Source organism: Lonchura striata, chromosome 7 (genome assembly GCF_050655825.1).
Source record: "Lonchura striata isolate lonStrDom1 chromosome 7, ASM5065582v1, whole genome shotgun sequence".
Taxonomy (NCBI): domain Eukaryota; kingdom Metazoa; phylum Chordata; class Aves; order Passeriformes; family Estrildidae; genus Lonchura; species Lonchura striata.
In genome coordinates, this window is record NC_140709.1 from 6,848,285 (window position 1) to 6,874,398 (window position 26,114).

Consider the following 26,114-nt stretch of genomic DNA (forward strand, 5'->3'; position numbering starts at 1 on the left):
GTCTTCAGATTACATCTTCTCCTTGGGAAGAAAAAAAAAAATATTGAAGAATTTGGAAAAAAAATCTCAAACAAAACTTATACACAGTATAAACCCATGACCTGAGTTAGTGCAAAACCTTTCTCATATGCCACCAATTTCCAGACATAGGAAGTTCAAAATGTTATCACAGTCATGAAACTTAATACTGTTCCTTTATCAGCATGGAAAATTTTGAAATGTCATATTTGGTTGATTTGTGAATTGTTCCAAGAGAGAAAGTGCCACCACATTAAGCAAATTGCCTGTTACAATTTGGGGTGCCCACCAGCTGCTACAGACACAACAGGATTTCTGCTGGCACAAAGGGATGAGATACAATTCACCAACACCTGCAAGCCCTGAGTATTTCTTGGTTGTTTTAATCTACTGCAAGGCTAAATGGAAAGTCAGAGGATCCCCTGGTGCTGGGCACGTGGGGTGGGTCAGTGCAGTCATGCAGCAGAGGCACTGGGCAGAGAACACTCTCCATCTGCAGGTAAAAACTGAAACCCACACAAGAAAACCCTGCAGCTATTCCTTCACCTTCCCACTAAACAGGAGCTGAGGGCAAGGCAGTCTTTGGGCCCTTCCAGAAAGGGAGTTCTCTCTCTCTCCAAAGGCCACTTTATTTTTCCTCACAATTTTTCTAAAGAAAAGAACTTGTTAAATCAGAATATTTACTACTAGTGTGCTCAGCCGGGGAGCTTCTGTCCCCCACTTCTGAGAACTCAAACTGTTCTTAACCTTGAATTTGTTACTAACTTCATACATCATTCACAAATATACTGTCCTAATGAATATTTTAAAGCCATCCTCAGAAAATCTAAGTGTGCTGCCTTGGCAACCTGTCAAGTTACTTGTTAGCTGTATCACAGGTTGTGAAAATTACTTGAAATTTTAAAACTACAGGGTCCTGATCCCCTGGTAAAATACTTCAGGTTTTTTTAAAACTGGTTGTCCAACCTGATGGAGAGGTTTACTCAAATACATTAAGAAAAGTTTAGTGCATTGATACATGTTGTCCAATAAACAAAAAAAATTTTTGGGGTATGAGAAAAAGGCAGAGCAGAACTGAGCACTTCTTCACATATGAACAGATCACATGGACTTGTTCCATTCTATTCTATACTTCTCTACTCCATCCCATCCTAAAAATTATCTAGTATTTGTTTTGATTAATGTATGTGGAAATTAATTTAAAAATTAAGTCCTGCAGGCTGATTTGGTTCAGCAAACTACATTTAAAATACTCCCGTCACTACACTACTCAGTCACATCCCAAATTGCACTTTTAAAATAAATTAAATTATTAATTAAAATTGGATGTGATTATTTTCTTCCAGTTTGACCCTGGTGCTTCTTCAGAGAATGGTATGGGAGGCCTTTGGAGTTTCTTTAAATCCTAGGAGTTAACATCCCCAGTTCCACATGTCTGAACAGGATTTTATTTTGCCATGCACTTGTCATGCAGAATTTCCAGACAGAAGTAGGCCGGATGGAATTCTCAGTGGACCATGTAAGGCCATTATTGACTTGCCACAAAGTTCCTCTGCTAACTATTTTTAGCACAGAATTTTAGCATCAGACCTGTAACAAAATCACCAGAAATGTGTCCAATCCCTGTCTCCTTCCTGCAGCTACCAAGTATCCCAAAAGCTGTGCCATCCAAACACTGGTTCCACAGGTGGCTTGTTCTTGTTTATTAAAATATTAGTTCCTTTAGGGTTAGCTTCTCATACAGATGACTGCATCTGACTCAACCCAATCTGCATGTAACCTGCTTTAGGCTGACCAATCTTGTTGGAAAAATTTTTTCAGAGCTATCCATTCCAAGTGTTAAAATGAGATGATAAAGAAGAATGGATGCTGGTTCATACAAGAGAGTGTGACTTTCATCTTTCAGGCAAAATGTTTTGGTGAGGTATATTAGGACTTAGCCTGATAGGACTAGACCTCTAGAGAAATCTGTATCAAAGACAGAGCCAATCTTATTGCTATTTTGCTTCTCAACAGATCAGCTGAGAGTTTCTATTCCTGATGATGACATAAGATCAGCTCTGAGCACCAAACAGCCCAAACCTTGCAGTGATGATCCAGCTGTACCCATCCACCGTATCCATATCTCTGTGGAGGAAAGAAGAGAAAGCCAGGGCTAGTTAATTCTCTGCAGTAGTAATAATAATAACAATAATTGTAATAATAACAATAATAATAATTAAGTTCTTACAAAAATATTTCATTCAGGAGAAACACTTACATATGCTCAGCTTTGAGCCAGAGTAGCCTCACTGACTTCACCAGAAGTGCCGAAGTGTAGCTGGACTGGACTAAGGGTATTTGTAAAGCTGGAATTGTAGTTTCCAGTTCAACAACATTTTTAAACAACTGCTTTAAAAATGCTTGAAGTTGCTTACTACATTGATGTTCTAAATGAAATAATTCTGACACTGAAAATATTAAATTAAGCATCTGGCAGTGTGAAAATTGAGCCGACAATTTTCCTATCTGTGATCAGTTAATCATTAGCACAAAGATGCATTGATTCTTCTTTTCAGCTTCCATGACTCAGCAGCAGGAGTGAAGGTCAGCCTCTTGTCTGTTAATATTTAAACAGGGAAGAGAAGCTAAAAAGGAAAAGCTTAGATGCTCATTGATTCTTTCAGAGAGATTCAGAATTGTTCATGCAAAAAATGCAAAACATACATAAGGTGCTGATTTACTTTCATAAATTATCAACTAGAAAGGAGTGAACTCTTGAATCTCTGAGTGAAAGCAATGCTCATAATTCCCATTTCTCTAAAAAAGAAACATTTAAAATGAGACTAAGCAAGAGCAGGCATTTGTTTTGCTGAAGTGTAAACAATTTGGACACAGTCCTGAATTTCCTGTGATACCAAATCACACTTAGTGCCACTGTGAGCTTTCCTAATATGGGTGTGAAGAGCCAAACCTCCCGACCTTAGCCAGAGATGCAATCACTGTGTGCTCTGTTTAACTATGCAACTATGTAGATTTCATTTAAATTTATACATTTATGGGTTTATACACATATAAAAATACTGAAAATTTGGAAAAATTGAATAAGTGACAACTAAAGAGAACCTTAAACTAGATCCGTGCTAATTGCAATTGTAAGCTGAGCAGAAAACAAGTATCTGAAAAGGGTACTGAAGGAGCCCATAGGCAAAAGAGAAACTCACTGGTCTGGTTTTTCTGTTATTTTTCTATACTTGTGATATTTTCCTAAGCTGTTAAATCAATATCTTGACAATAAAATTTTCTAGTTTGACGGTCCAATATTTACAAAGCTGGAAACAATAGAGAGAAGTTTAGCACTAAATAAATGTATGCATGTTAAGATGCCTCATTGGTTTTCTTTGCATGATCTGTGTTAATGGCTTGAATTTCCAGAAGACTCCAGGGAATTCTGAGAGTTGTTTTCTATGCTGAACCCATTAATAAACCATTGAATTGCTCAGAACAGAGGGAAAAAAACCTAGCAGGTGGAAATTAAATTTTAAAAGTTTGGTATTTGCCTTTTTATCTCTGTTTAAAGAAATACAATGCTGGCCCACAGTGTCTAACATTAGTGAGTTTAGTCTTGATGTACATCTGTGAACATCAAGGGTCATTTTATCTCAGTGAATTGATTATCTATTTAAAGTGCTTACAGACAAATGTTGCCCTGATTTTTAAAAGTGTTAAGTTTTATTTTACAGTTCTTTTGAAAGCCTTAAAGTTCTCATAAAACTTCTTCAGCCTTCTGATCTGTTTACATATTTCCACTGGAGTTCTCATGCACTGTCATGTAAATAATTATCATTTTTCATTCTTCTTTGTGAGAGGACAGAGTTGATGGGCTGTTGGTTTGACCACTGTGGCTGGAGAGGTGGTAATTTCACCCTCCAATCCACAGTCACCTCTGGAATTCTATAAATATCAGATGCTCGAATAAAACACTCTCCTTTTTGGCCTTTGAACTTACCAAGTATTTGTGTACTTATTTTGTGTCCAATAGCAACAGACAAAAATATTTAATTTAAAAAAAACCCCATATAACATCAGAATTAATTTTATAGGTGTTTTTATGAAGTTTTTGCACAAAGACAACAAAATCTGAAACGCGCAAAAGCAACCCGTCTTTCTAGTACAGTTATTTAAACTCCTATCCATTTAAAACAGACCTATTTATTCTAAAAGTCTCTGTATCCTCACCTACATCATCTAGTGTATATGTTTTTCATCAGAATCTGTTTTTATTAGAAACAGAGTGTTCCAATAGATATTTATAAAAATCCTCCTATCTGAACAAGGAAACAAACATTCCTTTCCAGGAGGTTTTATGCATAATGATGCTATTTTTCACAACTAATGACGAAATAATTCTATGTATGTGTTCAATATCAGGTTTTCTCATTACTTTTTTTCTAATATGCTGTTTACATTTACCAGCTGCTCTCTCTCTAATATTGACTGAAACTGGACTGCTTAAAATCACAGATACCCAGAGCTAATAGTTATGAAGTCCCTTCAGACTGATTACATTGAAACTTAAATGACATTCTTAGTTCTAAAATACATTTCACAGGATCATGAAAAATATTGTGGACAAGAATACAAAAGCAGCAGCAACAACAACAACAAAAACAACAAGAAGTTAACAGAAATTCACTTATAGCTTCAGTGTTTTGACAGCTGAGATTTTCTATTTTAAATACAACAGGCTAATTCTTTCCAGTAACTGAAAAAATAACAGATATTAGTAAAATTATCATCATCAATTAACTGTACTTAGAGTGATCCCACTCTCATTGAAATTAATGATTTCATGCCTGTGGGTATAATGATGTGGATGAATTTGTCTTAGTTAACATTAATTTTATCTAATATTTGATTATTTATTTTATTTAAAACAAAAGTGAATACCATTTAGGAACAGAACAGCTCTATTTTTATGAAGAAAGTGGAATTTATACCTTATTGTCCAAAAATTTTGTGCCTCAAAAAACTCAAGGAAAACTTTATTAATTGCTTCAATATACATAAAAAATGGGGAACGGAGCCCAGTTTTGCATCTCATTCTGACTGGACTCCTGCTTTTCAAAGTAGTGCAATATAAATATTTTACAGTTGGAAAAAAAAAATCCCAAATTAGACAAAAACCTAGAGATATTTACCCCAGAACCCTTACTTCATTCTTCTTTCAAAACTCACAGTGGTAGAAATGGTTGCTGATAACATAAGGCACTGAATATCTAAACTCTTATTACCTTTTTCAGGTCAGGCCATTCCTTAGGTAGAATGTGGCTATGAATATCAATTTTCATTTTTGAAGTGCCAGAGGAGAAATACTCCTTCAATGCTAATGTTTTGTGTGTGAGTGCTGCTATCCCTGCTGTCCCTGGGTCACAGGTTATTCACTTTGGCTGCTGTCCAGATCCACCTGCTCTCCTATCAGGAGAATGGGATGCAGTGGCCAACCAGAGAGCCTAATTCCAGAGGAGTGGCTCTCCAAAAGAACAAAGAATTTGAGCAGGAAGTCCCGAGGGCAAAGGGAAAATACTTGTTTATATCGGCACTATGAAGGGATTTATTTTACACGGAATCTAAAATGACAAAAATAATTCAATAAAATTGAGTTAGTATAAACGTATTAAGCATGCTGACTTGAATTTCTTCCTTTCTCCCTCTTAGGTTGTGAAATTATTTGTAGAGTGCATATAATATACCCTTGGAAGAGCCAGACATCCTCATCTATTCTCTTTTTTTGTCATGTATTTTCTTTACAGTTATATTAAAGCCCCTCTAAAATATTGAATTTTAGTCAAATCTATGCTCTGCATTTTATATTCCCCCTCCTCATCATTGGTTCACTCAGGATATTTACACAAGCTACTGCATAATGGTGCTTATAGCCTCTCAAGATGCCTCAATTATACAGTAATACATAGATGTATTTCAAATATAACAGCTTCTACATCCTAAGTTAAGCTTAACTGGAGCTATTTCAGATTTCTTGTGAAACTACATCTCATCTTTTGCCCTTTGCTCAATTTAGAATTACACTTTGCTTAAGATACCCTTGCTCTTTATTTGTGCCATATTTTCGTCTGTAATTTATTCCCCCTGTAGTTTTATTTCAGTATATGTTACTCACACAACATCCTCATGTGTTTGTTAACCATTCCCTGATTAGTTTTTTAGTGAAAAATGCTCATTTTTTCTCTCAAACACTGTTGTGAATCTTGCAACTTGAAATCAAGCATCTTGAAAAATAAGCATATTGGCCCATTTTGTTTTATCCTTTTCCTGACTTGTCTATTTGATTTGGGCTTGAAAAAAACCCCAGACTCTTGTATTTCTGTACTCGTTCACTCATTAAGCAAGTCTGCTTTGGATTTGGTCAGATAACTTTCACAGGAGTTATTTTTCATGTCAACTTCTTGTGACAGGGTTGGTTGGTTGGTTGGTTGATCTTGTACTTCTCTGAAGCAAGAGGTCACTGAAGACTGAATGTTCCAAAAAAATAGGACGCATCAGTTTTGGGAAAGTATTCCCTAAATATTCCCTAAATGTTCTCTAAAAGCCAACAATTTGCTTTAACAGATCAAAAACCTGGGATTGAAAATAGCAATTATTTCTGTCCCAAAACCAAACTCAATCTCTTTATGACCAGGCTGCCAGGAGAGAGAGCAAAGTTGCTCTCCTGCTCCCAGGTGTGACAGCCATGCTGTGTGGTGTGGCACTGCAGTGTCAGCCTGTTGACAGCAGTGTTCCTGCATGGACTGCAGCTGACAGAAGAAAGAAATATTGATTCAGCTCTGGGAGCTCTGCATCCTGAATCCACAGCTGGGAGGCACACACTTAGAGTGAGCCCTCCAATGAAGAGATGTCTGGAAGACCATTCCCTACTTAAGCACAGAAAGCAGAATGAAGTGAGGGAGAGGGGCAGGGAGAGATTTGTGCACCTGAATAGTCTAAGGCACCAAGAGTCTTCAGTCACCAAAGCTGCAGGATTCCATGCAGAGCTCAGCTGCATTTCTTCAACACTGAGCTTAATTTTCCTCTGCTCTAAAAAAAGCTGTAGTTGTTAGTTACTGCTCCCAAGACACAGCTTAGCTTGCAAACACTGTAGTACTCCCACGCTGCATTTCATTTGTCAAAACACATTATTTGGAAACCACACCAGTTGAAGGCAAAATGCCACTTGATCAGAGGGCAGTGAGACACCTCTCTGTATCCAGCATTATCCATTGGGTCACCAGCAGAAAGACCTTCACTGGTTGGGAACAGAAAGCTCTTCAGATAGGCAGGCACCCAATGTACTCTAAACTGGAAAACATGACTAACAACTCCTTCAAGGACAACCTAGCTAGAGACTGTTCAGCCAAGGCTGATTTCAGATACACACACACAAACCTAGCAGATCTACAGGGTTTTATTTCACTGTAGGGACAAGTACTAAAGTGAAAATGGTGTTAATTGTAGGGCAGTAAGTGCTCTTTTCTGAAGCTATTTAGCTGCTTTTCTGAAAAAAAGTGCAGAATCTGAGATTTTGAGTCTTCAGGATGGAAATTCAGTGTTATGCTCTGACTTTGCTTATCAGGTTTCTTTGTGTTAGTGGGAAAACCCTGACATCTTCAAAAGAGTCTGCATCAACAAACACTGGTAAGCTCTGCAGAGGGCTCTGCCATACCCATACTCCAAGGCAGCCCATTTCAATTAGGCTGAACAAAGACACAAAGAGGCAAATTCAGGATGCTGATCTTAGTACTAAAGTACTCATGCCAGTTTTTTGTACCTTCCATTTTTCATGCTCCTCTCTGGCACCTGTTCTTGGAAGTGCACATTTGATTGTGCAAATTGTCTGTTTTACACATGTGCACAGCTACAGGAAAACAAGTGGAAAACTCTTTGTGCTCAGTAGCTAAGATGAAGTACTTAAAGAATACGTTCCTTTCCAAATGAAATAAATGTTGAGCAGCACACTTATATTGGTTGCTTAGCAACAGGTTATCCTTTGGCTGTGCTGGGGACTGCATGGGTCCTTTGAGACTGCCATTACAGACCTGCTTGGAAATGTCAGATTTGGAAATGATGCAAAAGTCCATAATTCTGTTGTTTTTTTTTTTTCCTGTGGTATCAAATAATTAAACCTCTCCTATTAAATTATCCTCATCACAGAACTTAAACCTCTTCTGGGACTCTAAAGCACACAGACTTCAGTGGGAGTGGTGTGGTCTGAGTTCTGCAGGGAAGAGCTGCAATGGTTATGGTTTCCCTCCTCATGAGGAATTACATCATGCAGCATTTCCCATGTGTAGCTCTCAAGTCTATTCTTCTCAGGAAGACATTATTTCACCTAGCACAGCTACAGCAGGAGGACATATCCAGCTACAGCCACACCAGTAAAGTCCTTAACCAAGATGTATCCCAGAGTGTGGGTGGTATTATGATTCCCCAAACACTCCAGTGTGGCTGCCTAAGCTCCTGGTGGCTTGCACAGCCAGCTGGACTGCAATGCCAGGGCTTCCTTTATAACATTTACAGAATGCAAAAGGCACACACACCTCCAATCTACAGCCAACTAAACCAACTCAAGGTGGCAGCAGTGCAGGTATACTCATTAAATGCTGAAGAGCGGTAGATTTTTCACTTTGTTATTAAAAAGCCTTTGCAGAAACAAAGAACTGTGAGTCTCTGTTTAGACAGACATCAGAGCTGCTGCTGCTCTGCATCTTGAGCCCATTGAGCCTTGCAGAGCATTTGGGCTTTTTAGCTCAGGTGTGGCACTGTACTGGTGCCTCTCTGATGCTTCCAAGATCTCTATTAACTATTAACTCTGCATAGTGAAGCTTCAAGGTTGCACAAGCTGAGGGTGGTGCTCTCCAGGTGGGCTCTCTATCAGACCTGCCACAGCCTTTTTGTGTCACTAAAATCTGAAGTGTAAAGATGTCCAGGAGGTTGCTGACACCTTTGGCAACCCTGCACTGCTCTGTGACCACCATCCTACAAGAGTTCTGATGAATCACACAGTGGTGAAACAAAACAATGCCCTCTGCCAAATTAGTGACCATTACTGTGTTCTCTGTACCTAAGTGAAGCCATTAAAAAAATCCTTATTTCTAGAAAATATTACATAGTTGAAATTCAACTGCCATTCTAACATAATAAAAGAAAATTATATGGCTACCCTTCAAATAACATAATTATTTTTTTAATACACTACAGTTGCAATCCTGCAATTTACACTTACTGTGCATTTATCTTGCATAGAGATATTCTACTAAAAATGTAAATTAAATAGGTATTTTCTAAAATGTCAGTATGAAAAAGGTAGAACTTCATTTTTCCGGTGTAATTAGACTCAAGCAAATAAAAATTACTCTATTTAAGCATGAACCAGGCCAAGGCTCACTCCTGTGCAGTGGCAACAACCAGACAGATACCAGCAGCATAAACGTGGGCCAGAAAGAACAGATGGAATGAAGCTTAAAGATACCAAAAAGTTGTAATTTTCAGGTTCATAGTCTATGGTAACATCTGAAATTGTTTCAATTATTTAGAAGGCTGGTGCCTAAAACAAATAAATAGTAACTTCTGCTGTATGTTGTCTCAGCAACTTTTTTTCCTATGTGCTAGACAGCCAAACCCTCACTTTTCCCTCTTTGCAGAGGCCTCTCTGTGATACTCTTTGGGCACATCTGAATTCTGGGGACAAGGAGAGTGTTTTCAGAGCTTTCAGTGCTTCAGAGAGGAAGTGAGGGCCAAGGCACAGAGCTCTCCAGATCTGCAGATGTTTTCCATGTAAATGTTTGGGGTTTTGTGCTCCAGCTACATTTATTAATTCATTTGGAGGGGGGAGTTTGGCAGAGGAATTCCTCCACAGAACATTTCTGGAGCCTACTTTCACTTGCTGAGTCCAGCTACAAACAGGCCTTTTGTTTTTTTATTCTGACATTAGGAATTTAATAACACCCTCTGAGGATGAGACACCTTCTCCACAATTACTAAAATAGATCAACGACTTCCTGGCTATGTTTAAACATGCTTTAATAATTTTCTTGATTTTTTTAAATTGATTTGCTAAAAAAAGATTAAGAAATTGGCACTTTCTTTTTCACAACTACAGCCAGGACTGTATTGCAGATACATCAAAACATCTGTGTTAATTTCTGAGTGTCAAGATCAGAAAAAAAGCTGCTCCTAAATAAGATCTATTTCCCCCTTCAGAATATTGCCACTCATGTCCACCTAATGTTTCATTTAAACTTTTTAACATTTGAAAAAGATTTCAGATGTTTTAGAAGAAGTATATGGTAATGAATAATTTCAGACCCAACAGAGATACCCCTTAAGTCGCCCAGTTTCTACAGAAGAGATCAATCAAGTGGAGATTGAAAAGTAATTTTGATCCCCTGGAAAGACAGACCCATTTAAATGAGGAATCACAGAGAAAACACCTTGCCTGCAGTTTAGTAATTAAACACCAGAGTGCTGCTTTTGGACTAGGTGTGATGGCCCGTGCCAGCTTGCTGCCTCAGAAGCAAGATGTGCATTATAAAGGAGGAATTTTTAAATAATGTTGGAGCAGCTCCCTGTGAGTGCTGCAGGCTGCAGTTTGTAGAGCAGCAGGCAAAGCTGCAGAGCTCCCAGGGAGCACAGATCTCCTATTGATGGCCCTGGGCTTTGCCTGTGGGACGTGACCGAGGCTGGCCTTCCCTGGCCCATGCTGAAACGTCAGAGCAGCACTGGGGAGAGCTGCTGCTGAGCACAGTGGTGATTTATCATCAGTGTTTCACACATTAATATCATGCACTGGCTGGGGAATGGGTGTTTTACAATCCCTTTGTCTCGAGTAATTCAGCTTTTTTAGGAACAGAAAGGAAACACATGCCTCCAAATATCCATTTTTCTACCATGCTTGCTTGTCTCTGCTGTATGTTATTGAACAACTGGGTGTATTGGAATCCCCTGGGGGCTTGAAGCACAACCATTTGGATCCCAATGCAGGCTTCAAATACCAGGATTGGGATGTTGCTTTTCACTGAGTGTTCACCATTGACTAAATAATAAAGGAAATTTCTGTCACTAACCTTTCCATATGAAAATCTGTTAATTAGCAATACAATTTCATACCATTTGTGAAATCCCAAGTTTTGGATCCTAGTAATGAAACATGTGTGTTTATTAAAATTAGTCAATAATACAATTAACAATAATTAATGTCTACTAATTTATAATATTATTAACTAAATAAAAGCCACATTCAATCTCTTCATCTCAAGTGACAAGAGGAAACTAGTTGCTCTAATTCAGTGGATCTATACCCTAGTTCATATCTGCAGTTTGTAAGTTCTTCAACAATTTAATTGAAGGCAGCTCTCATGAGGTATTTTTTATAACAGTGTTACAAAAAGGTTGAATCCCAACACCCATCATAGGCAAATACAAACCATAAACACTTCTATGTCAAGGAATCATACACTGCATTATCTACAGCCATGCACTGCACAGGACAATTAAACTCACGGTTTATCAAACCTCAGGACATAGTATGAGTAAAATAAAGTTTTAAACAGAAAACACAAACAGTTTAACAGCCTGACTTCATGGCAATCTTTCGGTAAATTTCTCCAGGTGGCATCAATCTGCCCTTTTCACAAAAGCCAATTTAGAAACCAGCACAGGTTCTACTTTTCTATTATGTGTTCCAACAGCATGAGGATTTAAAAGACATTTTTAATACTAAGCCAATATTTACCTGATTTCTTGTTCTTGGATACTTCTCCATTATTGGCCCAGGCTAACTGAACTGGTTCATCCAGCTCATATTCTACACCTCTCTTACAGTAAAATGTTGCAATATTGGATTTTCCCTTTCCAGCCTGGAGCCTCTTACATTCTACATAAAGAATAAAGAAAAAAAGCCAGTTCAGAATACAGAACACAGGGAAGTGTACCCTGGATAACACATATCTGATCAGCTCTGTTGAAGGTGTTGGACTTCTGCTCTGCCTTAGATGGCCCTTCACTGGTCAGGACCTTAGGTTCTCGAAGCCTCACTCTTGAGCACCACATAATTTTGTAAAGGGATTGCTAATAGTTCATCTGGGTGTAGGAAACAGCAGCATCTCTATATTTAAACTTGAAGTGATAAATTATTCTGATTACCTATCCTGAATTAGCTACTAAATTAAAAAAAGAAAAGTTAATGTGGGGCTCTTTATTGAAAAGCAATCTTCAGCACTGCAGCTTTACTGAGCTCCTCCTATCACTTCAGCTGAAGCCATGCAGCCAGAAAGGAAGCAATCTGCAGCATTGAAGTAATTCTTTAAATGTTAAATGCAGAAATGGTTGGACAAGTTTTATTCTAAAAAGCACAATGCACACATGATCAGATATTGTTGCCATGGCTGACTTCCTTTATTGCTTTGAGTAAATCCATATTTGATGCATTAAGGATTGAGTGGGTTGCTGTTAGGTTGTAGAAGTAGGTCAAGTGATTTTTAAGCCACAGTCCTAAGCATAGACTAAGAACAGACACAACTGATCATTTCTTATTTTTTAAATCTTTAGCATGTGAAATTATAGTCAACCTATTATTAATTTGCACTTAATGCATAATGCCATCTAGTGGGAAAATCAACAAGTCTAGATGCAACAAGTCTGGATATCCCATGCAATATCAGTCTAATTAGTGTTGCAACCACTGGACAGTTTTAATATGGAAATAATTTAAAAGCAGAAGAACCTCCACAAAAACAAATATTCACAGATGATCACTAAGGTCCCTTCCAACTCATATTGTTCTATGACTCCATGAAAATTTAAATATCTTCCAAACATGTTTTATCCTCAAAGTTAAGATAAGCAAAACAATCTCAATTCTATCTAAACTTCTATTTAAAATGATTATGGGATGCGAAACAGACCTCGGTAGCTTCTTGATTTTATTTCCTGATTAAATTTCATTTAGAGATTGAATTTTTGGTAAACACAATTACACAAACTTCAGGTTGATAAAGGAGACAATTTGAAGTTTATTGATACATCAGCCAGAACAACCTGTAATTGCAGAGAGTTTCGCAATTAATGATCTTCATAAGCATGAGGTCACTTTTCTGTACCCATAAATAAAAAAGGAAACAAAGTAACCAAAATTCAAAGTTATATAAGGCAAAGGCAGTAGACATATCATACAATGATAGAATAGAATAAAGGGCTTAGATAGACGATCAGATAAATAATGTACTCCATTGAGAGTCCTTCTAAAATCAACAGTAAAGTAATGATCCAAGAGGAGTAATTCACCAGGATTTTATCCTTCAGGAAAACATAGCACTTGTCCTTTATGGGTAAATTAACCTGCTCTTAGGCTTGAATTATCATCTTCTCTAACCCTCTGCACATTTTGTGTCAACCTGCTTTGATATTATTTTATTTATCAGTTATAAGGTACAACCTTACAGCAGTATAACCCCTGATGTTTACATTGGTTAAATCAAAGAACTTTGGGCCTGAAGGACCCTGTGGAGATCATTTAGTTCAACTCTCTTCTCTGGGAAGGACCATAAGCACCACTGTCCTGGGTCAGCTGTGGTTACCTGTGGCTTTTGTGGTAGCTGAACTTAGAAATCCTCCAAGGGACAAGTTTCCACCACCTCTCTCTCATTAACCTCTTCTGGTGATGGATGCACAACATCATAGTGAAGAACATTTTCCTAATGTCCCATCTGAACCTCTCATGACACAGTTTGTGACTGGCTCAGGTCATTCATTCTCATTCTCCTTCTTCAGTTTTGAAAAGGGAAGAAGAACAAGCAATTCTATGGTAGAAGTAAAAGAGATTTTACACAACAGAATAAGAGAAAAATTTATTGTATTAAAAAATTGACTGTGCCCCCCCAAATTCTCAGCCTGAAAGTAAGACTCAAATGAGTAAGGCAAGAAAGAGCTATCCAGAGCAAAGTTAGAGGAGTATAAGTTAAGAAACATGAAGCAAAAAGTCAGATCTATCTTATAACTAAGTAACAACTACACCCAAACGCTGATAATCTCTTACAAGTCTTTTCTGGTGCAAGAAGTGTGCTCAGCTGCTCCAAGGGCAGAAACTGGGCTCCTTTTGTGCATTAAATAGGTCTGTATGAGTGTTTTGAGGCTGTGACTGCCACAGTGAGGCCTTTATCTCCTTCACATGTCTGTGTTACAATATTGGTCCACTTGTTAAAAGTCCAACTAATTAAAAAACACATCACCTTGCCTCTGTTAGCTGCATTTCAAACTTTATAGGAAGAAACTTTTTTTCCTTGTGACATGCACAAAAAATCCTCTCTGACCCAAATATGGCTTGTAGTTGACTCAACCTGAAAAGTCACTATGTGATGCATCTCCTGCTAACAAATTATACATTGGTATCCTAAATGTGACAAAACCCAGAGATGTGAAATGAAGACACTTCGGTACAAAGATAGGACAAAGTCTGTTGACAGGTTTTTAATTAAAGAAAAAAGTGAAGAAAGCAGGTACTTTTGGATACACAAATCCTGAAGTTAAGAAGACTGTACACCTAGCTACACTTTCTGAGCATATTATTTGGAAATTAATTAAACCAGTTGGTTTAATGAAACTTATTATTTCTATTTACAGATATTGCCTCTGTTTGCCTAAATATATAACTACAATTTATTTGTATAGCCCAGTATCAGCTGTGCTAGTCAGTGGATAGAGCAAAAGATAATCAAACTATATAAATTCTGTCATTAAAATACAACATCTTAAAATACCCATTTTCTAATAGAAGAATGTGAAAATTAAGTGAAACTTCTGCGGCTATTAAGGCATCCCTGCACCACAAAACCAAAAGTATCAGTGGTCTTGATTATGGAGAGGGAGCTGCCTGCATTACTCTGTGACTGCCTGTCCCTTGATAACTTTTAGGCATCATCAAAAGCTTAAGGCAGAATCTGAAAGAGACAGAAATTGACTTTCATCATACTCTGATCAAATTATAAGACTGACATTGTCATCCTTCTTTTTGGTTACAGGACAATTTTATTGTGGCAGAGGTTCAAAATTTCACTGACATTTATTTTGAGTTTCAAACTTCAATTGTATTTAAATTTTTATTTTATTTTTTGTTTAAGAAGGCATTTATAGGTGGAGTGGATTTAACACTCTTCATTCTACAGAGAAAAGTTCTTCAATTTCCTAAAGGCACTCGTCTCTCTTGTAAAATTGGCAAATGCTAACAGCCATGCACAACTCGATCACTGCTAATATAACATAAATGTTTTATTGGGGCTATTAACCAACTACCTTATCCATCTTCCATAAATTCAGATCTGACAGTGTTCACTATGGATAGACAAATGTCAATATTCACAGTGTATTTCCCCATGCAAGACCAAATAGAGATCCATTGCTTTTCCTACTGCTGCATGCAGAGAAGGGCCCGCAACCTTTTGGGTTCAAACTTTTGGGGTTGAATTCCACTAGAAAATGGCCCCCATTTCTTCTTACAAGGAGTATAACATGAATTATGTGCTTCACTCTTTAGGAGGATGAAAAAAAAACAAGCAATATACCATGAAAATAAAGAATGCAGAAATCTATTATCGCTCCCCTGTATGTTATTGACAATATTTCCACCTTTTCCAAAATATTAGTATCTGGAGAATTTAATTATTTTACTACAGCATGTCCCTTCATTAAAATGAAGTATTCAACCCAAATGAGTGTCAGGAATCAGGAAACTAATTTTATTTCCTCCAGGAAAAAAAAGCAACCAGTAACAATCAAACAGGCAAAAAACATTAAGTGGGTAACAGATTCCTCTAGGTATTAGAAATCTTATGTTTATCAAGACCTAGCAGAATTTGATTTAAAGTGTCAAACATCTGCTTGATAAGGTGTCAAAAAGCCCCCAAAACTGACACACAGAGAAATGTGTATGGTTTTCTGGCTATGAAGAACATGTTTTACAAAATACTCATTTTGGCAGAGGCTATCAGGCTGTTTCCAAACACCCTCTATAGTTATCCTTGCTAAATACTCAGGTGGGAATGTGCAGATCCCCAGCAACAATTCATTTGGCATCAGAAAAGGATTAAATAGTCTTCAATAATAGACAGAAATATTATCATCTTATAGAGTTTATCAAACAACTCACAGCAAAAATGAGCTGTGCAGTACTTACTCAAGACCAAAGAAGAAGCAATCTAAGTATTATTGCTATAGAGAAGTAGAAAGGTAATTCCCTCAAACACTCACACAGGGTTTTTTGATAAAGATGAAAATACAGCAAGAAAAAGAAATTGTGTTGCTGATGACACAAGGAATAACATACTAAACTAAATCACAAATTAAAGCTTAAAATATGAGTAAAGATGTGAGTTGGGCACTATTCCCCTTAAAACCTATTTTTTATTTTTCTTTTTCTGTCTTTTCTGACATGGGTCCTTACCTTCAAAGTAGGGATTACAACTCTTAATTTTTTCATTTTTTAAATGCACAGGATAAAATTTATAAACTGTAAATATTTCATACATGCATGAGGGGAATCTGAGTATGAAGTAAATGTGTATCTACCTTTTCATGCAGCCTTTTTTAACAAAACCTGGGTCTGGCATGGTGGGAAAAGGGCTCAGTGGACATATGCATCAGGAGGAATGGACTTAGCAAGAGGAAAAGTGACTCAATCTATATATGATAAAAATAATGTTTTGTGATTTCTGTAGTTCACTTATCTCATGTTTAATCATATGAACTTAATGGGAAATAGTGTAAAAATTTTTTAAATTAATGCAAGAAAACTTGAAGTTATGCAAATACATTGGAAGTGTCTGGTTGTTAAGATGCTTTAGGATGGGAATTATCATCAAGTAATTATAAGCATTTGCATAAGTTTATTACAAAATTATATTATTTTGCTTCCTAGGAATTTCCCAGCTTTCCTTTTTTCTCTTCTTTGATGCAAAAATGAAATATCACCTGTTTAAAGTCACATTATCCAATAGGCTATGTTGAAGTCTCACTGGAAATAAGATCTCTCTACGTAGGAAAAAAGTGAAAAAGAGGAAGATTATGACTTAAGTAACAGGTTGTTCCATCTTGAAAATGAATTTTCCCTTTCAGTTCTCTCCAATACTTGTGATATTAACAATGAAATAAAACCACTGTCAAATAAGCCACTTTTATTCAGTTACACAAAACCTGGAAATGAGAGGTCTACAGTGGTATAAAGAAACAACATTGTTTGGAATAGACACATTTAGTCCTCCTTAACTGCAAAATATTTCTCTGAACAAAATTGTCAGGTTCGTTTTTATGGTTTCTCATATTTACACAGCAATTTTATCTTGAATTAAAAATGGCTCTTAAAATAGTTGGAAAATGCTTGCTGTAAAGAATATTTTCCAAGATTTTCTGCTCATTTTCAGATGAATATTCTGCAGCCTCTGCTTTTATTCCTCCTTTGTTGCCACAATGGAATCTATTAGTGTTTGTGGCTTGTGCTGGCTGTGGCATTTTTTGCAAATATGATCCTGCAACACCATTGTATAGGGAAAGGGTAGGCGCTTGTATGAGGTGTCATCAATTACTTACCAAGGTCACTGCATGCCGTGTTCTCTGGGAATCGTATTATGGACACTCTTCACAGCCCGAAGGAAAAGGTACTGAATTATCCTATTCTTTTGCCAAAATAACATTCTGATTACTTTTGACCCAAGTTAATATTCAGTCTAAAAATGCCAAGAAGAGAGACAATTTCAATTTAAACTCTATTTAACCCAGTGCAAGAGAAAAACACTAAATCACCAACATACATTGGATAATAATTTAAGCAGGTTCAGTGATTGAAAAATTAGTGTAGTGTTGTGTACCAACAACATTATTTTTTGTTCTAAATTAAAAAAACAAGGTGACTAATACTAGGCTGAGAGGTAGCTAGACCAGGTTAAAAGAACCTGGTGTTCTCATCCTATTGACCATTGAAAATGCTGTGGGGCTACAGGTGAGCTACAGAATAAGAGCAAAATCTGTGCCTGCATGCCACCCAATAAACTAGTGAACAAACAAACAATGAGTTAAAAAACATTCTACAGTGTGTAGGCTAACTGGTTTGTAGAAGAAAACTGTAGTAAAAAAGAAGATTATGGCAGCCAATGTCACACAGGATTGTTGAGGTATTATTAAAAGAAGTTATAAGGTTTCTGAAAAAAGAAGTGAAATACAGAATTCAGAGGTTTTCATCGCTAAACATATTTAATCTAGTCATTAGAAAAGGACATGTCTAAATGATTCAAGTATCTTATCACCTCATCCACAGACAGACATGAGTAGGGAGCTGTAGTGCAAACCTGCAGAGCATTTTAAGCACCATGAACACTTATGGAAGGTGCTTCCTTTTGGAATATCAGGATATCTCAGTTTCAGACTTTGGTCCTACAGGAGTGACACTGAAGATGAGCTATAGTGATGACCTTTATGGGACTGATGGGAACCTTTAGAACTGGATTGGTTCTTAGTTTTGTCTGAGATGTGTCCCTGCAGCGCTGCTCCTGCAGTAGGGCCATGAAAGGCATATTGATCAAGTAAGAAGTGAGAATTATCTCTTGACTCTCAGCCATGAAATGTCTGATAGACCAAACTAATAAACCATCCTGGCTGACACTTGCACTTCCTGATACTGCAATACAATGCCACTGACAAACACAGCATTTTGCTGCCAAAAAAGGGCAGTTTTGTGTTTAGTATATGTATGAAATGCAACCCAGCAAACTAAATGGTGTATGGGATTATCTTGCTCTTATGCCTTTAAGCACAATAGAAAATAATCACCAGGTCAGCTGACCAGCTCTTTCCAAATCTGCAGGAGTGCTCTTAATTTAAGTGCTGCACTTAAGATGTTGGTCAATATAGAACATGGACAAGTTAACATCAATGAAACCAAGGAAAATTCCTTCTCAGAGCCTTTGAGTGCGCCACTGAGTTCTGCTAATTCAAGTGAAAACATTCCAGTCAGTAGTGCTAAAAAGAAAAGGAAAACCAGAAATTCAAATCTGACTGATATACTCATTTATAGGAAGGAGAGAGGGAGGGAGGGAGGGAGGGAGGGAGGGAGGGAGGAAGGAAGGAAGGAAGGAAGGAAGGAAGGAAGGAAGGAAGGAAGGAAGGAAGGAAGGAGATGAAAGAACCACAACAAAGTGAGACCACAGACAATACAGATAAGGAAGAAGTTCTTTGTGTTGCTGTTTGCTGTGGTGCATGAGACTTCCATTTAATTTCCTGAAATTTCCTTTCTCTGGAAGTCAAAATGTTAGGGAAATTACAGGCAGCTCCAGCTGGGAACAAAGTTCTGCAAATGTGTATTAATCTTGCAGCAGCTATAAAAGAGAGGATGGTGTCAGTCTACTTAGACTGAATCCAGAGACATGCCTTTTTTTTTTTTTTTTAAATTGATTTTGTCTTTCCATTATTCCTATCCAACAAAGGGAGGTTTGGGGGACCAAGAAATAATATAATGTATTAATATGGCTATTAGAGTGAGGCTTTTTATCTTCATTAACTTTGCCTATGGGTTTCATACACAAGAAGTCCAACAGGGCTGGAAAACAGGATCCATGCCTTTAAAAATCTAGCCCTACATCTTTATCCAACTGAATATACTTTGTGTGGAAGTAATGAGAAATAAGAGACAATTCTGGAAAGCAGCTTCCAGCAGCTATGATATGACAGTCTTTCTGCTTAGTAGCCAGTTTGTATAGAAAATGGTATGATCTGAAAGGCCCTTCATTGTGGATCTGCTTAGTGTTTTGAATTTGTATTTGCTAAATGCAGTGTATGACCCTTCTAATGCTGTGTTTGAAAGCACTGAAGAGAGTCATTTAAAAGAAACTATAATACTCTTTGCAGGCCTCATATTCTTTGCTATAGCCTGAACACTATAGCAATTATACAATTAGAGATAGCTCCAGTCCCTGCCAGACACAGTTTTATGTAAGAACAGCAATTGAGGGCAACTGAAAAAAAGAGAAAGAAACCCATTAAAGTTTAAAACCTGTGCTTTGGTGTTCCTAGTTCCTATTTTTCTCTAAATCATTTGGAAACCTACACCTTTGACCTCCTTTTAAAGAAATGGAATTAGGAATCTCCAGGCACTTTCCTCTTGGTTTGATTTCTGGAAGTTCTAAGAATACCAAAATAGCTCAGAGAGACTTAAGAGAAAGGAAGTAGTGTTCAAGGAAAGTCACTGATCAGATTCACATTTATCAAGGAATAAGAAAGTTCTTACAGGAATGGATCAGATATGGATTTATCTCCATAAAAGATGAGGGATCCTGCAATAATTGCATTAGGGAGCATTGTATCTATTGCAGCAATTTCAAGGTACTCTTCATGGTTTGTCCTGGCTGCACTCTGCAGGGGATGGTGTCACCAGAGGTTTCTGTGTCCCTGTGAGGTCCTGAAGAGTGGTTGGTCTCCATTCCTTCTCTCTGATCAAGTTACAAAACTGGTTCTACTCATTTAAGGATTCTCACTTTACAGACACATTTTAAGTGAAAGAGACACATCACAATCTATTTTTATGGTAAGCAACAAAAGGTGAGGTTTTTCTACTTTTCATTTACCTCTCACATGCATACATCCATCTGCTGTAGCATTTTGCAGGTTCTAGGTAACCAGAGCTTGATAAAGAGCCCTTAAAGAAAAAAATCCAATTTTTAAATGCAATTACTAGTTTTCAACCCCTCCCAACTCAGCCCAAACCTCAAAATAACAGTTCCCTCAAAAGAACTCACTTGTATTAACTTATGCACATGACAGCAAAACTCTTTTGACATTAACATCAGATAGGCATGTTGTAATTTACTATCCATTTCATGAAGAAAAAAGCAAGTAATTTTGGCATTGCTTATATTCATATTAATGCTGATCCAACTAGAAGAGCAAGAACTCTGGGATCACAAAGCAGGGTAGCTGCTCACCTAAATTTCACCTTCACCCCTAGCTAAGGATAGTGAGGGGTGAAGGTGAAATTTAGGTGAGAGGCATGAAGGCTTCAAAAATATTTCATACAGTAGTATGGTATACTATTCAGGAAGAAATCGTAAGATTAGGTAAAAACACCAATCTCTCACATTAAAAGAGCCATCTCCATTCCATAAGATTGGCAAAATGCCAATCAGTTTCTAAACCAGTATTTTATATCACTTAACATTTACTTATATTTTACTTACACTTCTTCAAATAATTAATGATTTAAAATTCAGATGGAAAGATTTTGAAGATTAGTATACAGTTTTAAGAGGCATTTCTTAAAATGAAGACATTTTGGTAATAACGTTGCACTGACCATTTTTAGACAGGTGTTACTAAACTGCTACAAAACTTTTTTGTAAGGCTGATATAAGCAAGATTCTGACAGTTCTTAAAATTATGTCCCTATGTTGGCATAAATATTAATTTCTTGCTGGCCTTTCTATACTTCCCAAATTCACTTATTTCTCAAAGGAGAAAGGCAACCTGATCTTCAAACAACTAAGATGGGGATTGTATCACCAAAGGACCAGAGCTGCAAGGTCTAATTGTCTTTTGATATTTTCCTGGGCAATTTTTTCAAGTCAAAACACACTGCAGCTTCAAAATATATCTGCATGCTAGTAAGCATGCAACTAGGAGACTGTGCTTGCACAAAGAACGCTTTGTTTATTTGCACCTCTCCATCTAGTCATTAGAAACCAGCACAGAAGAAGCAAGCAGCCCTGGCACAGATGTATCTGTAAAATTTTACATTTTAAAAAACCATTTCTGCGCTCCTGAGATTTTAGTTTTCCCCCTGTGTTCTTCTGCAGCCCTAGGAAGGGCAGGTGAGCAACCTGAGGACAGCTCTGAACGCCAGCAAGTCTAACCCCACGTTTCAGCAGGAGATTGCTGCATGCTCCAGGGCAGTCTTAAGGCAACTCGGGGTTTGACAGAACGTCAGTGCCGCGGGGTCCGAGAGGCGCCTGTGTGAGACGATTCTGCTCTGATCCCGAAAAAGGGCAAAGTCACAGGGAGAACGGACAAATCCCCAGCCAAGGGGAGCTGTGTCTTCACCTGTGTGAGGGGACGCGAGGCGGACGGGGCTCGCTGCGCAGGGCCGGCACCCGCAGCCCTCAGGAGCGGCGGGAGGGCTCCGGCCCGCGCAGTCCCCGGGCGGCTCTTCCCCCTCAGGCTCGGCTGAGGGAGGAGGAGAGGAGGAGGAGGAGGAGGCAGAGCGCGCCATGGCGAGGGCAGGCTGAGTGAGGAGGCTCCCGCTCCCTGAGCCGGAGGAGCTCGGCGGGGCGGGGAGGGGACGGGCAGCGCCGGGAGGCGGCACCGCGCTCCACCTGCCCCTCTCCGCCGCGGGCAGTGATGAGGCGGCCGCGGGCAGCGGCTGGCGCGGAGCAGCCGGAGTTTGTTCGCTGCCCGTCCTCGTCTCCCTGATGCTCTGAGCCGGAGACTCCTCCTCTCCCCGGGCTCGCACCCGGGCTGGATGCTCCGCTCGCTCCTCGCTTCCCTGCCACAGCCGCCGGCCGCTGCCCGCCGCCCCGCAAGAAATGGAGCCGTCCGCTGCCCCCCTGGACACCACTCCGGACCCCGCCATCGTGCAGCCCCCCGGGGCCAACCCGCCGGGTGCCCCCCGGGAGCAGCAGCAGGAGCAGCTGCGGATCGGGGAGAGCGGGCAGTTCAGCGAGGGGCTGGAGGACAGAGGTGAGCGCCCGTCCGTCCGTCACCCTCCTTCCTGCACGCTGCTCTGCGCTGTGCCGAGCCCCACCGCCTCCCCCGCGTCCCGAGGCGCCTGATACCCACCCCGACGGTCCTCCGACACCCTCTGCGCAGCATCCTCTCGCTCGCTCTCCTGGACCCGCACCATCCCCATGCCGCCGCAGCAGCCCTGCCCGCCCCCTTCCCTTCAGCCCCACACGGGTTCTTGCCCCCCGAACTCCCCGCTCCAGCCCAGGTCGCCCACCCCTCATCCCGCCGCCGGCAGCCGCTTAGCATCCCCCCCGCGCCTCCCTCGAATCTCTGCCCCGTTTTAGCTCCCGTGCGAGCGCTCCGCGACAGCTTTGAAGTATTTTTATAAACTCTATTCGTGGCTGTTCCCACCTCGCCAGAGAACTTGCCTGCCTGGCGGCGGAGCGGCTGCCGGCGGCACATGGCTCCACAGGCGGCGCGGGGCGCGGGCGGCGGCGCTGCCGGGGCTCCCGGGAGGGCCGGGGCTCTGGGGCTCTCCTCGGGAGCCCGCTGAGCTGCCCGAGCCGGCGGGGTGGTCGCTGCCGCCCCCCGAGCAGGGCCACAACGGGGCGTTTCTGGGGTTCCGCCCCAGCCGGGCTGGGGGTTGAAGTCGGGGCACTTGTCTCACACCTTGTGTCCCTTCCCCCACCGAGCTGTGCAGTTCCGCACAACTCGTTTTTTGTTATTTACTTAAATACCTGAGCAGGGACGGAAAGCTGCCTGCTTCCAAACCGCGTTACGCTTTAGTGCGAAGCACATCCATTTCGGACATCTGTTCAGGGCTCACTCACCTGCCGCCCACAAAGGCAAGCTGCCATTTTAACCCTCCCCACTGCCCTGTCCTCCACAACGCCTCCAGGCTCCTCTTCCACACAATTTGTCTCCATCTTTTAATTTCATCTATTGGCTTCCGTTAACCTCTCTCTCTGTTGCCTTTTTCTTCCTTTTCCATTTTGCTTTCAGCATCCAGGAGTCCCTTTTGTGTTCTCAGTCTTCATCCATAGCCCTTTTACACGTAACCCCCTTCTATGTCCTGTTCTTTGCCCAGCTTTGCTCACAAATCGTAGACACAAAGTAGAGGAGCCAGGGGGAAGAGCGTTCACCACCTTCCTGACAGCTTCCAGTCATGTCAGGGCTGGGGACAGCCCTTACTCAAGGGGTACCCTCACTGTCACTGCCAGTGGCTGAGGACAGACACTGTGCCTGCCTCAGGGCACTCTGAGGCTTCAGCTCTCTTTAAATGAGGGAGGAATTTTGATTATGGTTCGAACATGGAAGTTTGGTTACAGAAAATTTTAATTAGTGCCCAGTATGACAGAGGCAAAGGTGAAAGCTGTTCCTTTTGGTATTAAGGGTAATTCCATAAAGATAGTAGTGTGTGTTGTATCTAACCTATCTCTTTCTATGAGGGAGATGAAACTAAAGCTGCTGATTTAATTTTCTTTCTTGCCTCCATGCTCTTTCTATGACCCTTGCAGTACCTTTTTTTTAGCCTTTCCTGTAGTTACTGATTCCAAGTATACCAGGATAATTCCCAACCACTGTAGAGGGAAATATGGTATGCTTTTTGCAGGTTGTCCCTGTTGAAAATGTTAACAGTCTGTCCTTTTAGATTGTACTTTTTCCTACAATCCTTTCCAATGAATCATACCAGAAACAGTTATAGAGATGATGCTTCCATGCTTGCTAAAAATAAATACTAATCCTAAATTTTGGAACTAGATATTTGCTCTTTAAGAGCCAGATCCAAAATTGGTGATAATTTTGTGGATGGGACCCTTAAATTAACATCCTTAGGTGAACAGGTTTTTTATTAGCCTTATCTCTTCCACAATTTCTAACTTGACATTTTAAAATGATCCCTTAGCCAAATAGAAAAGTACTTCTGGTAAGTCAGCATATGGTAAAGAATATCCTAGAATCACTTCACAAATATGCCAAGCTTGTGTTCTGCAACTGTTAGGCAGGTTTTTTTCTCCTTCTGATTTTTTATGGGAAGAAAATCTGTTAATATGTGAAGATGCTGAAAGATAAATTAAAAATCCAGTGAATTTAATCAGTTCACCATCTTTTCTATACCTTAAGGATATCCATGTGTTAAATAAATTTTTGGCAATAAAATTACTCAGTATGTTAATTTCAGGGCGGAGGAATTTCATTTGTAGGTGCCAGCTTTTTATTTTTGTAGCAGTGCAGGTCATACTGAAAGATTAACTTTCATCCTCCTGTGGATGCTTGCTTTCTTATGGTCAGTGAAGAAATATGGAAGTTTTCCTTGTGAATTTTGTTCTTTGTGTGTAGATTAATGAGCTGTTGTTGCCTTTAAATAATTTTTATTCTATGGGCTTGGTAGTCATGTGAATGAGTTTGTATCTTTTGGGGCTGGCCTCAGGACACTCGTAAGAATTACATGATCTTTCTTGGGGGTGGAAATTTTAAACACAGAAAATATATTTGAATTATTTCAGGAAGGAAGGGATCACATCGCTGACAGCCAGAATATGCCAGCCATTTTGAGAGACAGAGACACACACACACACGGCAGAAGTGGATGAGTTTTATAAAGACTGCAGTCTCTGTCATACTGGACATGTGCTTGACATGTGAATAGTAATCGGGAGTCTTGCACTAGCTCTGGGGCTTATTATTCATTCCTCAGTTTAATTAGGATATTGTTTGATTTGCTAGTATCAACTATGGATGTTGGACTTCCCAGGTAGTATGAGCTGTAGCCATGAATTAAAGGATGCCTTAAAAGAAAGAAAGAGGTGAGGCTATCTGTCATTCTGATCTGTGTTCATTTGAGGTTTGAAATATTGAGAGTCAAAATTGGCTGAAAAAATCTTTGCTTTATGTTCCAAAAAGATTTGGACCATAATTTGAAATTATTGGTTTGGGGAGGGGACAGGAGGGGTGAATACACAAAATGTGAGAAGATGTATTTTCTCTATGGTTAGATTAGTAGAAATCCCTCCTATGTTTCAAGATGTGTTGTTGAATTACCTCATAGCAGACAGCAATTAAACTGTACATTGTTATATATAGTAGCAGAAGATAGGCCAAACATTTGTGGGGGAAAAAAAAAAAAATCTTCGCACAAATGAAGGCAGGCATGTGAGAAATGGCTGTGCAATCAGTAAAAGACTCAAAGCTTTTGGAGTTGTCATCTATCAGTTTTTTTTTGTATTAGACAGACAAAGAATGCAGGTAATAAGAAATGGACATAATTTCATTATAGGGATGGGTCCATGCAAGTTTGTATATTCTTTTCCATTCATAAAGGGGGGAGTGTGTAGCACAAAGCGTGATAATGTTTTAAATTTTCTAAAAAT

The 26,114-nt window shown here is 39.4% G+C and overlaps 3 protein-coding genes across 10 annotated transcripts in view; 1 reads left to right on the forward strand and 2 right to left on the reverse strand.

Annotated features, from left to right (window-relative positions):
* The window catches only part of ACMSD (aminocarboxymuconate semialdehyde decarboxylase), a 29,812-nt gene extending 16,815 nt beyond the window's left edge, over nucleotides 1–12,997 (reverse strand). Inside the window, exons 1-2 of one of the 5 annotated variants that reach the window (XM_085584870.1) lie at nucleotides 11,786–12,997; nucleotides 2,101–2,145 (exon numbers count right to left, since the gene is read on the reverse strand). In XM_085584870.1, the coding sequence (XP_085440996.1) occupies nucleotides 2,101–2,145; nucleotides 11,786–11,815 (75 nt within the window). In that variant the 5' untranslated portion in view covers nucleotides 11,816–12,997. The other 4 variants (XM_021548700.3, XM_021548698.3, XM_021548701.4 and 1 more) reach the window with 4 other exon arrangements.
* Nucleotides 12,998–13,039: 42 nt separating this feature from the next.
* Nucleotides 13,040–22,651, reverse strand: LOC146766878 (uncharacterized). Of its 3 annotated transcripts, XM_085584874.1 has the most exons (4): nucleotides 22,123–22,651; nucleotides 20,655–20,725; nucleotides 17,629–17,765; nucleotides 13,040–13,850 (listed from the first exon to the last, which is right to left on the reverse strand). In XM_085584874.1, the coding sequence occupies exons 1-2, from the start codon at nucleotides 22,649–22,651 to the stop codon at nucleotides 20,658–20,660; spliced, it is 597 nt and encodes a 198-aa protein (XP_085441000.1). In that variant the 3' UTR covers nucleotides 13,040–13,850; nucleotides 17,629–17,765; nucleotides 20,655–20,657. The 3 variants fall into 3 exon arrangements, with proteins under 3 accessions (XP_085441000.1, XP_085440999.1, XP_085440998.1); XM_085584873.1 differs by having other exon boundaries at nucleotides 17,629–20,725; XM_085584872.1 differs by having other exon boundaries at nucleotides 17,629–22,651.
* Nucleotides 22,422–26,114, forward strand: part of TMEM163 (transmembrane protein 163) — an 85,120-nt gene continuing 81,427 nt past the window's right edge. For both annotated transcript variants that reach the window (XM_021548733.4, XM_021548735.3), the window contains exon 1: nucleotides 22,422–22,758. In XM_021548733.4, coding sequence (XP_021404408.1) covers nucleotides 22,605–22,758 — 154 coding nt within the window. In that variant the 5' untranslated portion in view covers nucleotides 22,422–22,604. The remainder of the gene's footprint in view (nucleotides 22,759–26,114) is intronic.